The sequence below is a fragment of the Candoia aspera genome, chromosome 10, assembly GCF_035149785.1.
Source record: "Candoia aspera isolate rCanAsp1 chromosome 10, rCanAsp1.hap2, whole genome shotgun sequence".
In the NCBI taxonomy this organism is placed as follows: domain Eukaryota; kingdom Metazoa; phylum Chordata; class Lepidosauria; order Squamata; family Boidae; genus Candoia; species Candoia aspera.
In genome coordinates this window covers 22,727,748-22,740,012 of record NC_086162.1, presented here as the reverse complement: position 1 = coordinate 22,740,012, position 12,265 = coordinate 22,727,748, and the positions used below count along the sequence as shown (strand labels likewise).

At 48.3% G+C, this 12,265-nt stretch overlaps 1 protein-coding gene across 1 annotated transcript in view; it reads left to right on the top strand.

Moving 5' to 3' along the window:
* The window catches only part of BCAM (basal cell adhesion molecule (Lutheran blood group)), a 52,089-nt gene that overhangs the window by 31,119 nt on the left and 8,705 nt on the right, over positions 1 to 12,265 (top strand). Inside the window, exons 2-10 of the mRNA XM_063312529.1 lie at positions 2,842 to 2,969; positions 3,108 to 3,321; positions 5,266 to 5,336; positions 5,971 to 6,067; positions 6,663 to 6,845; positions 8,635 to 8,759; positions 9,115 to 9,274; positions 9,394 to 9,509; positions 11,788 to 11,929. Coding sequence (XP_063168599.1) covers positions 2,842 to 2,969; positions 3,108 to 3,321; positions 5,266 to 5,336; positions 5,971 to 6,067; positions 6,663 to 6,845; positions 8,635 to 8,759; positions 9,115 to 9,274; positions 9,394 to 9,509; positions 11,788 to 11,929 — 1,236 coding nt within the window. The remainder of the gene's footprint in view (positions 1 to 2,841; positions 2,970 to 3,107; positions 3,322 to 5,265; positions 5,337 to 5,970; positions 6,068 to 6,662; positions 6,846 to 8,634; positions 8,760 to 9,114; positions 9,275 to 9,393; positions 9,510 to 11,787; positions 11,930 to 12,265) is intronic.

Genomic DNA, 12,265 nt, shown 5'->3' with positions numbered 1-12,265 from the left:
TGTCACCTTTCAGGGCAGGAATAGGGTTGGAGAGCTCATAGGGACACCTTTATCTCTTTTGGCTTAAGAAATCCCATCAAAAGAAGCCTCTCTCTGTATTTGTGAATTTTCTTTCTTTCTTTCTTTCTCTCTGTCTGTCTCTCTCTTCTCTCTCTTGTTCTCTTTCTTTCTCTTTCTTTCCTTCTTCCCTCCCTCCCTCCCTTCCTCCCTCCCTCCCTTCCTTCCTTCCTTCCTTCCTTTCTTCTCTCTCTTTCTCTCTTTCTCTCTTTCTCTCTCTCTCTTCCCTCCCCCCCTCCATTGCCAGCTGGCTCCCTGGCACTGAAGAGATTCTGGGCACCTTGCCTTGCAAGAATCCCCCTTCCTCCTATCCAACTGGGAGATGAAAGCTACCCTCCCCCCCCCCCAATTTGGAGGGATTTATCCTGGAACAAAGCCCTCGGTGCCAGCCTGGAATCTCAAGCAGCTGCTGCCTTGCTCTGCTGCAGGCCTTTCATATCGTGGGTTTCCTCCTTCTTTCACACCCCGCCGACACAGAGCCAAAGACCGGCTTTATTTCTCTCCCAGCCCCCCCGCCCCACCCATCCCAGCACATATTTATTCAAGATTGCCTTAAGAGAGGCCAGAGGCATATAATAACTGTCTGACATTGGGTAGGAGAAAAAGGAAGGACGTTGGCTCTGCTGGAGTGAATTTGCTGGAGTTCACCACATCCAGAAGGAAAGACTGAAGTTTCTTTCTTTCTATTAAGGTTGGGGGGATGGATAATATGTTCTGCCTTCAGAGCAGTTTGGAAGTATTCATTTCATAATTTGGCATATTTCCACAGTCAAGAAGAGCACACTTTAACAGAGATGCAAAGCACGTCCATCTAACCATTGATCAGCATGTTAATTTGGATGTAATTTTAGCGTTGCCTGCTTGAACCCAAAGTTCGGGCCCTCTTTTCCTTTCTTCCCCAGCAGCTGAAAGTGAAAGGCTGCAAGTATTGACTGGCAGTTTTAGCACCTGGCCAGCCTTGGCTGAACTTGAAAAAACCAAGGAGGGTCAGATCTAGTTTACTCTTGGATGGGAGACCACCAGAAAATCCCAGGAATGTAGGTTATACTGGAAAGGCACCCTGAAAGAAAACATTGGCAAGCCGTTTCTGTGTTGTCGCCAGTAGAACCCTGTGGGCATCTCTGTGAAGCCAGCAGGAATTGCGTTTGACTGAAAGGAGGCGACTTTTTTATAGCGTCCTATTTGCTCTCGGGAAGGATGGCTACTACGTGCCTTTAGCAGCAGTGAGCGTCCCTTGGGCTGCATACAGCTGGGGTCTCGTTGACAAACCTGGCCTTTGCAAGTGATCAGGGTAGACTCTGGTGAGAACTTAGTGACCCATCCCTGTTGCACCCAGCAGCTTGGAAGAGTAGAAGATCTCCCAAAGGTGCCAGAGATGGAACAGGTGCTGAACTGTAATGTTCCCTGCGCTGGCCAGCAAGCAGAGCTATTAATGACACAAGGAGGGAACTGCCTGAACTGTAATTAATATAATTTCATTTTGACTAAGCTTTCATTTCAATGGAAGGTGGACTTGGTCCTGTCCCACACAGCAATCCCGTTTCTGACATTCTGCAGGCTGAGCGGTTACTACTGCTGGGCATAGTGCCAAGTGCCGGATCGTCCCTGCCTTGATTTCTGCAAGCTGAAAAACTTTAAGGGCTTGGCGGAGAACGTTGGCCTTTTGAATCGAGAACTTGACATTGCAAAGGATGTGATTTCTGGATAAGAAACACTAGGCAGCCTTCTGCTGCAAAGGGAATGCAGAATGAAATGATGTGCATTTTCCATTTAAATATGAGCTGACCAGACCCTCTGCTACTTCCCGGGCTTTGCAGCAGAGACGCAGGCTTGGCTGCTAGATATTTTTAGCAAGATTGAGGGAAATGAAGCCGATGCTACTCTCCAGCCACAAAACTGGGAAGGTGGGCCGGCCTGTCAACTGCAATGTCCCAACAGCCAAGGACACTGGCGTTAAAATACTTCCGTGGGCAGAACCAACAAAACGGACGGTGGGCATGTTTGTGTGCAGATTTGCTGCAAGTGCAACACTTAGCTCAGCAAAGAGGAAAGTTTTTTTTGCTTTTCATGTGGGGATATTGAAAAATGGGTAGCCCTGCTGTCTCTCTTGTGAGGAATTGCAGAATTCTCCACCACCTTCTTTTTATATGTGCAGAATCGATAGGGTCACTGTCAATGGTCCGTATTGGGGCACTGGTTGACTCTCTCTTCCTTTTTGCGGTCCAGATCCCCTGACCTTGTTTTTCCGGCTCCATCCTTACTTGGACTGCCTAGTACAGTGTTTCTCAACCTTGGCAGCTTTAAGATGTGTGGACTTCAGCTCCCAGAATTCCCCAGCCAGCTATGCTGGCTGGGGAATTCTGGGAGCTGAAGTCCACACATCTTAAAGTTGCCGAGGTTGAGAAACACTGGTCTAGTAACTACAGCAATGGGATGGCTTCCTGAGGCTGTAATTGCCTGAAAAATCACAAGGCAAACAGCACTGAAAACTGGCTCCAAATTAGACAGAAGGACCAGTTGAGGTCATCGTAGTCTTGAAGAGACAGGCTGGCTACAGGCTGCCTCTGAGCCTAACCTGGGCTTCTGAAGGATGCCCCAAAGCAGTCAACGAAGCAGGGACCAAGGAAGTAGTTGTAGATATTACGACAAAGTTGCTACATGCCAATGAGGGCTAGACTTTGAGCAAGACTTCCAGAGTGGTTCCTTAGTCAAACAAGGTTCTTCTGAGGCCCTCTGACGTGTCCTGAGTCCTTCTGACGGTCCCCTCTCTCTTCTCCCATGCAGAATGCCAGGCGGAGGTCCATATGTCTTTGCCAGCTGAGATGGAGGTGGTTATGGGCCAGCAGGTGCCCATTTTGTGCCCACACACAGTGACGGGAAAGAAGGGTTACCTCCTAGTGGAATGGTTCATTGTGAGTATTATGGGCTTGCAAAAGAGAGCAGGGCATGGGACTGTTGGGGTAACAGACGAAATCGACACTCTGTTATAGTTGAGGCTTTCTCTCTGGGTCTGAGAAATACATAAATGTGTAAATGTGTAAAACTTCCAGACGGACAAGAACGGGGAGCAGCGGCGTGTGGCCTACAGCGATAAGGGTCAGGTGGGCGTGGATAGAGGAACGGAGTATACAGACCGCGTCTTTATGGATGCCAACTATAGCCTGGTCATTAATGCCATCGATGTGAGTGACGAAAAGCCCTTCTTTTGTCAAGTGACCAGCACTTCTGGAAGTGGGATGGGAGTGACCCAACTCAAGGTCTTTGGTAAGCATTTGGCCTTGGTGCTCTTAGGATCATGAACAGCCAAGACCCCGTCTTCCAACTCCCACAAGGGCTGCCTTATCCTGTTCCCCGCCTGATGCAGCCGCCTGGCTGGCGCCCTCTCACACTTACCGCTGACTCAAGTGTGGTGTGGAACAGATCATGACGCCAACAGCACCAGGAGAATGGGCAAATTGGGTGCATGGAGGAGAATTGGGCTCCTGATGTGGCTGGACAGCGCCTGGGTTCTCAAAGGTCCCGCCATTGGTCAATATGGGTGACCCAGTCTAGATGCTAGATTCGCTGCCCATAATCCCCCTGCCAGCATTACTGCAGGGCGTTGTGGGAAATTAAAAGGGTGGCCACCATTTTAGGGCAGATTGCTGCTTGTAGAACAATTGGAGAGAGCCAGTGACAGCACAGGGGCAAAGGTGTTGGGCCAGCACTGGGGAGACTGGCTTCCGGCCCCCACCCTCAGCCACAGAATCCCATTAGGTGACTTAGGGCCGGTCCCCCTCTCAGCCCGACATAGCTCACAGGGTTGTTCTTATGGGGAAAAACGGAAGGAAGTTGAGTTCCTGGACAAAAGGCAGGCTGTCATTCCAACAAACAAACCAACTTCTGCTCCTGAGAACAGCCACTGAGAAAGGAGAGTTCCTTCTCAGGCAAGGGGCCCCATGTGAACCCACTGAATACCTTTGGTTGACCCTCCTCTCCTCTTCCAAGCTCTTCCTCCAATCCCCAGTCTCGTTTCTGTAGCACCCAGGTGCATCTTGCTGGCAAAAAAGCTCCCCATCTGCAGCACCCACCACCTCTCCTCTCTTGCCTTCCCTGATTTGCTTTGCAAATTGGATTTGCAGATTGGATTCAGAATCAGACTGAATCCAGACTGGATTCAGAGCAACCGGGGGATGCTTAGAAACAGCAGGCGCAAACAAAAGCAGCTGTTTGTTTCGGCACCTTTGTTGCTGACAAATGGAAAGCACTCAATCGTTTCCCTTCTCTGATAAAACAGGAATGGCGGAACTTAAGTTCCTAGAATCCTGCTCAGGTTTATCACTTTGCTGCTCATTTTTTGTGGGATTGGGAGGTTTTTTTAGAATTTTCAGCTATCTGCCATGCAAAAGTCTTTGTTTTCCAGAGTCCCCCTGGACCCCTTTGAAAGTATAGATCAGTGTTTTTCAACCTTGGCAACTTTAAGATGTATGGACTTCAACTCCCAGAATTCCCAGCCAGCATGTTGAAGTCCACATATCTTAAAGTCACCAAGGTTGAAAAACACTGATATGGACTGAATGCTCTTTGTCAAATGAGGGTAATACAGGTAGTCCTCACTTAACGACCACAATAGAAACCAGAAAATTGGTTGTTAAGCAGTGCAGACATTAAGTGAGTCACACCTGACTGGACCCTATTTTATGACCATTTTTATGATAGTCATTAAGTGAATCATGGGTCCCTAAGTGAATCATTGTGGTCGTTAAAGCGAATCCAGCTTACCCGATGGACATTTTTTGCCAGAAACCAACAAAAAAAAGGTCACAAATCACAATCATGTGACCACAGGACGCTGCAACTGGTCATATATGCAAGCCAGCTGCCAAGGGCCCGAATTGTGATTTTGTGACCATGGAGGTGGTGTGACGGTTTGTGACAGTCATAAGTGTGAGTACAGGTCGTAAAGCACTTTTTCCAAGGCCGTGGTAACTTCGGACCATCGTTAAATGAATGGTCATTAAGTGAAGGCTACCTGTACTGTACTAAAACTCTTAGAAGGACGGATGCTTGCCTCCATCCCTGATTTCCTTGTCTTATCGCAAGTTGACCAACTCTGTATTTTAATGGAGGAAGCAGTTGCCACCCCAGGGTGCTAAGGCTGAATTAGCAGGACTGTTGCCTTTTTTGACCTGTCTCTGGATCTCTCTGACCGGCCCTCTCTCTCCGCAGACCCTCCGGAGCCCCCTGAGCTTACACAAAACTCCGGGACCCTCTCTGTGACCGTGGATCTTGCTTTGGAGGTGAGCTTGTGCCCCTCCAAATGCAGGGAGGGTGTTCACTTGCTTTTGCCCTGTTTTTTGGGTGGGGGGGAGCATTTGAAGTTGGGGGGGTTTAGTTTTTGAAAGTAAAAGAACTGTTCTTTGGACTACAAGTGGTTCTTTAGGGCAGGGATTGGCCAGTGTTAAGTGGGCATGGGCTGTCCTTAAGATTCAGAGGGTTGAGGGCTATAAAAGGAAGGGGGAACATTTCAGCTGGTTTTGTGGAGGGGGGAGGAATTTCAAGGATTCTTTGTTTCTAACTCTGGCCATTTTGAACAGTTCTGAGCAGTTCTATTCAGAGAGGGCTGCTCATTCTATGGAAAAGAGACAGGGGCCCATCCTAGTAGCCCACAGTTTGCAAATACTCTATGGAATAAATATATACTTTCCCCAGGGCCATATTTGCGGGTGGAGTCAAAAAAGTCAAGATGGCAGCCAGGAACATGCAATCAACACCCTGCCCCTTTTTCATAGGTGGCATGCATGATGCATTATAAAAGGGCAAGTTTTTGATCATGCCATCGCAGGTACCATCTTGAATGTTTTGATTCCCCCCACCATGGAAATCCTGGGAGTTGCTAAGGCTTTCAAGCAGCTGTTCCTTGTCCTTCCTCAGATTGCATTGTGTACAGGCAAAAATGCCCACCCCGCACCAACCATCAGCTGGTACAAAGATGGGCGGCTTCTGAATGTTACTACTGAACGCAATAAAGGTAAGGAAGCAACTTCCTTCTCTGTTCATTCAGTTCAAGGATAGACACCCACGCGTTCTCCCTGAGGGGTCTCAGAAGGACAGATCCATAAAGAGACACCCTCTCCTCAGACTTGCAGATGGGGTTCTTCGAATTTTGTGCAACAGGAAAATCTGGCAAATAAATAAACAAATAAACAAACAAAATGTATGTTGATTTTGAAGAATAGCCAGATAAGGCTGGGGCTATGCAGAAAATAATTGCAAGAAACTATTTTAAAAAAGGACTTCTATGCTTCTAAAACAGTGTTTCTCAACCTCGGCAACTTGAGGGTGTGTGGACTTCAACTCCCAGAATCCCCCAGGTTGAGAAACACTGATCTAATATGGTGAGGGAGGGACTCACAACACTGTATAAAAGGGGTGAGCTTTGAATATAGACTGGCAGCTGCCATCTTGACTCTTTTGACGCACGCACGCACACACACACACACACACACACACACACACACGGACCCCACAGAGGGGAGGGGTCTCTCTGCACTCCAAAACCCATGGGTAATTTGAGAGATCTCTGTCGTGAAGCTCATCTTCGTTCTGTGGTCTTCCCTCCCCAGAAGTCTATGAGGTGGTGCGGACAGTGAAAGAATCATCGGGACTCTATTCCAGATCCAGCACGCTCTACATGCGCCCGAAGAAGGCAGATAAAAACTCCACGTTCCAGTGCAAAGTCAGCTACAAGATGCCTTATGGGAAACTTGGCACCGCTGAATCACAACCTTTCAATCTCACCTTGCACTGTAAGTGGGGGGAGGGGGGCTTTTGGTTTTGTCCCCCAGTAGCCCCCCCAAGCTTTCCAGGAGGCAGGTGGTGCTGATGAATCACAGAACTGAAAAAAGCACCTAACGTACTGTGGGCTTCTCCGAGTATGGGGAATCAAATGGGGCTTTGCAAAATACTGCAAGCGGGGAACATCTGCCCGTTTTTTCTTTAATCAAGGAAATGGGAAGGCGACTTCCCAGGGTGTCCACAGCTAGTTAGCAAGAGGATCAAGAAAAGTACCCCAACAAACTTAGGGAGCTGAAGTAAACATGCCCCGTTGCAGAGATTTCTATACCCTCATTTTTTTTTCCCCCTTTCAATAAATCTGGTTAAAGAAGACTGTGAGAATCTTACTTTTGATTTTAAATGTCTGCTAAGGGGTCGACAGAGCACTTACTCAGCCTCATGCAGTGAAGAGAAGTGACAGGGGAGGCAGTTCCAAGCCTTGGGAGCATCCCCACTCATATGGTGTCAGGGGCAGAGCTGAGGATGTAAAAAGATACAGAGAAGAACGCAGTGTTTACTGCTGCCCTCCCCTTGCCGGCTCTCGACAAAGCTGGTTGAACATCAGCTGCAGTGGCTCCTTGCATTTGCTCTTTCATCTAGGTCTACTAAGCACTTGCTGTGCCTCCTTCCGCATGGGATGTATTTGGGTATTACGTGCCCAAGATTTTGATTCAGGTTCCGAGATGGTTTTCTTGGAGATTCAGCAGGTGGGCCTAAAGGATGAAGGGAAGCAAAGCCCTTTTAGTGATGGTGGATTCTGGGCTATGAAATGCCCTTCCTGCGTCATTTTGGGCAGCCATTTCCTGATTATCTCTTGCAGTAGAGTGCCCAGCCTGGGTAAGCCCTCCAGGGGTGTGGACCTCAACACCCAGAATTCTTAGCCATGGCTATGCTGCTAGGAATTCTGGGAGCTGAAATGCACACATCTGGAGAATGCTCAGGTTGGGAAAGGCTGAATCACAACATGCCTGTGTTTTGATTTTGCTGTGGCTACCTCACTATTTTTGTTGTGCTTTTTTTTTAAGGAAAGGATATCTGTGACCGGCCACTCTGAGTTCTTTATGGGGGTTTTATGTTTGTTTTCATGGGGATGAAAGTACAAATGTGTAAAGGTGTTTTATAAATCTGTATGTGCAGCATGCTTTATTTCCTGAGGTCCTCTTGATGACCTTGATGTGTTATTTTCCTGCCGTTATTTCAGCTGTCTTGCAGGCTGCTGTTTTTGTTTCAGCTGCTTGTAACTCATTGTGAAGGATTTTTTTAAAGCATTGCAGTTGTTTTTCGTTCCAATACAAATATATTATCCATGGGGAATGTGGGTGTCAATGTGTGTATATCTGTTTTACACACACATACACACACAGAGATAGTCCTCATTTAGTGACCACAGTTGGGACCGGCAACTCAGTCATTAAGTGAAGCGGTCACTAAGCAAAACCATGGCTGTGCTTATGATCTTCCTTCAGCTTTCCTTTGCATGCTGGCTGGGGAATTCTGGGAGTTGAAGTCCATACCTCTTAAAGTTGCTGAGATTGCAAAACACTGCTTTACAGACCTGCAAAGGTTGTAAGTGTGAGGACTGGTCGCAAAGTTACTTTTTCATCACCGTCGTAATGGCGAACAGTCGCTAAATGAGTCAGTTGCTAAATGAGGACTGCCTGTACACACACACACAATAACCTTCTGGGTTATAATTCCTAGAACAGCCAATTTTAATTGCTACTCCTGGGTGATCCTGTTTCCTTCCTTCACCCACCCTAGATTATACAGAAAACGTGCAGTTTGTTTTGGATTCTCCAAAGGTCATCAAAGAAGGGGATGATGTGCAACTCCGATGCCAGGGCGATGGATCCCCCCAGCCTGAATATTCATTCTTCAAAGTGCAGGTACTGCTTGGCCCAGTCCTAGTTGCTTCCCCCAGGGAAGGAGAATTGGGCTGGTAACCTATTTTGGCATGACCTGTCCAAAAAGGCTGAGACAAAAGGAAGAAACATGGTTCATCAGGAACCTTGCTTTCTGTGCAGGTTGTATGTCCCCAGTCATTTCTGTGGCCGAATGTTGGATTAAGTCATGTATATCCCCTGTCCCACCTGCAAGGCCATCTTGGTCTTTAGACCATACGTTGGGGGTGGTCGTTGGAGCAAAATGCTGGTGGCTCAGTTTCAACAGGATCTTCCCGATACCGGGCCTTTGATGTCATCCCTCCAGCCTTACCTGCCTTCTCCTCCTCCTCCTCCCCAGAGCCCTGATAAACTGTCCAACTTGCCTACCAACACCGATGGTATCCTGCTTCTTCCACAAGTGACCAAGGCTGACAGTGGGACGTACCGCTGCCAGGTGCTGGACTTCTATAGTCCCACAGAGGTGGAACTGGAGAAGGATGTCAGCATCTTCATCAACTGTGAGTGCCTCATGGAATGCTGGGAGGGTGGCCCATGCCAAACCCTCATTTTCCTCAGCCAGTTGCTAATTAAAATGAGCCTGCATCCCTCCCTACACCCCTTGTCTGCTCTGTTTCAGATCTGGACCCCCTGGTCCTAAACCCAAGCAAGGTAGTGAAAGTAAACCGAAGCGAAAATCTTCAACTGACTTGTTCTGGCAGTGGTTCTAAGACACCCACATTGTCATGGAAGAAGGTGGGTAGAATCAATAGGCGCTTCCTTCGTAAATAACACGTCTGCCAGAACACTGCATGGATTAAAGATGGCATCTGGAGAGGATAACACAGAGTTACAGTTTTTTGGGTTGAGGACTAATTTGGAATCCTGAGAGTGTATAGTGGGCATGCTCACAAAATGGCTGCCCCAGGAAATTTTTCTACAGGTAGTCCTCATTCAGTGACCACAGTTGGGACCAGCAGCTTGGTCGCTAAGTGAGGCAGTCACGAAGTGGGAAATCACATGACCACAACTGTGCTTACGACTTTACTTCAGCTTTCCTTTTTCCCCACTCCCCTGCCCTTTGGAATGCTGACCCCATTGCTGGGATAATTAGCAAGAAGGGAATTAATGTTTGTATTTACATTCATTGGAGAGGAAGGGATTACAAGAGAGTAAGCAGGCACACAATGGGGAATACACATTGAAAGGAATGCACTAGCGACAGAGTGTGCTAGGCAAACCACTGTTGCTAGCACATTCCTTCTGCTGTGTATTCCCCATTGTGTGCCTGCTTACTCTCTTATAATCCCTTCCTCTCCAATCCCTCCGCTCTGGGGCAGGGGGAGGAAAAAGGCGGGTCAGACACAGGAGAGATTGCTAAAGAGATTGCTTGTTTCGGCAGTCTCTCCATGCTTGGTGAGGCTTGGAGAATGGGTCAGGCATAGGACAACATGCCTTGACTGGCTGTAATGGTGAACACATGACTAAGAGAGAGGCACTGCAAAGGTCGTAAAAGCACAGCTTGGTCGCAAAGTTATTTTTTCAGCACCATTGTCACTTTGAACAGTCGCTGCACGTGGCAGTCGGTACGTGAGGTCTACCCACATGCACAACAGTCAGGGTGGTCATTCACCAAACACCAATCTACCACAAGAACTAGCCTATTGCTGGCCGTGAAGACATAACTGCACTTGTGGATCCAGTTGCACATCCCCCATTGTGTCGTCTAGTTAAGTCCTTGCTCTTGAGGCAATGAATAGCTTCTCCCCACCCCGGAAGGAGATTGGCCACAGCAGCTCTATGTAAGTCTGTAGTTTGTGCTGTATGAGGGACTCATACAGAGATGCCAGAAGTGGGAAACTCTTCCGGGTAATAACTGTGGGCAAAAGCGTGAAGCAGAATTGCTCTTTTGCACCCTCCCTCAAATGCACCTCTGCTACGAAACTGTGCAAGATGTTGGCTGTCTGCAAGGCAAAAATGCCACAGATGCCCTTGGCAGGCTAGGACGTTGATATTTTTGTTGCTTTCTGTGTCAGCTTCTTGCATTGTGATGTGCTCATCTTATCCTGGCCTTACTGCATGCACATTCTTGTATCCGTCCCCCGTTTGTAGTTTGCAACGCCTGAAACGGCTTGCAGTTAAGCTAGGAGAGCAAGCAAAGAATCCTGATCCGTGTGTGCGTGTGCGCAGTATGAAGGCTTCAAGTCAGTGGCCAGCATCCCTTTGATGGCCACCTTTTTCACATTTTGGGAATACTGAGGTCAAAACAGTTGCCTTAAAACCCTTGATTCCTCTCCACCAGAGTCGTAACCTCACCCACTGTTGGAGTACAGACCTTGACACGCATCGCAAAGTCTCTTGCAGGCCTCAGGATCACAGCGGCCACACTCTTCTGACCCACAGCTTCCCAATGAAAGCTAGCAATGGACGTCTTCAGGAGGTGTGCATCCTGCGCCCTGCACAGTTCCATTTCATATTCACAGGGGCTTAGGAAGACCATGGTGGTGGTGGTTACAACGCATTGAATTCCCTTGCTGATGAGCGATGAATGTGGTGTCGGTAGCCACGGCAAGCCAAGCAAACTCCAAATCCCAGCGCCTTTCAAAATGCACGAACTGTAGAGTTTCAGACACTCACTGTGAGCCTGAGCAACGGGAGAATGGATGTTCATAGGACAGACTGCTTTGGGTACCGGTTTTAGTGCTGACGTCACAGAAGAAGAGGCACATTAATCGATCACAGCAAGGAATCGGAAGGAATCGGTAGTGCCTTTTCCCACTAACAGATCTTATGAGAAGGCACAAGCTCACGGACACTGGCGCCTTTCCATAAAACTTGGAAAAGGAGCTTTCAGGCGCCTTTGGACTCAGCGTCGGTGCCATTGTTTTCAGATTTGGACCACAGAGCAAAGGGAGATCCCATTCGGCAGGTTCCATTGGATCGAACTGAGATCTTTACCTCCTCTTGAAGAGCCAAGGCAGGGAATCGCATCTGGAGTAACAGCAGCAATCTTTTTTTTCCCTTTCTCCTGCAGGGAAAGGAGAAGATAGGGAACGGCGGGACTCTGTCCCTGGATGCGCTGACATACCTCATGGCTGGCACATACATCTGCGAAGCGTCCGTGCCCAGCATCCCTGGACTGAAGCGGAATGAATCAGTCCAAGTCATTGTACAAGGTAGGGTGTGTGTGTGTGTGTGTGTGTGTGTGTGAGCAAGCGCGCACGCATGCGCCATGTTTGGCCCCAGCTAGAAGAACGGAGGTGAAATGGAACTGGAGGGAGGGGGCAGAAAAGGAAGATGCTGGAGTCAGTAACTGGGGCAGGATGGATCTGTTCAGGAAGTTGGCAGCCTGGCACAGCAGAATGCCAATGCCTTTCTTTCTCCCCCTGGAGCTAGCTTGCTTAAAAGGTTTCTATGGGCACCCAATTCACAAAAATGCAACTTTGGGGGGCATATATGTCAGCCCTTCGAGGTAGTCCAGACAAGAAGCACAGCCAGAAGTACAAGTAGTC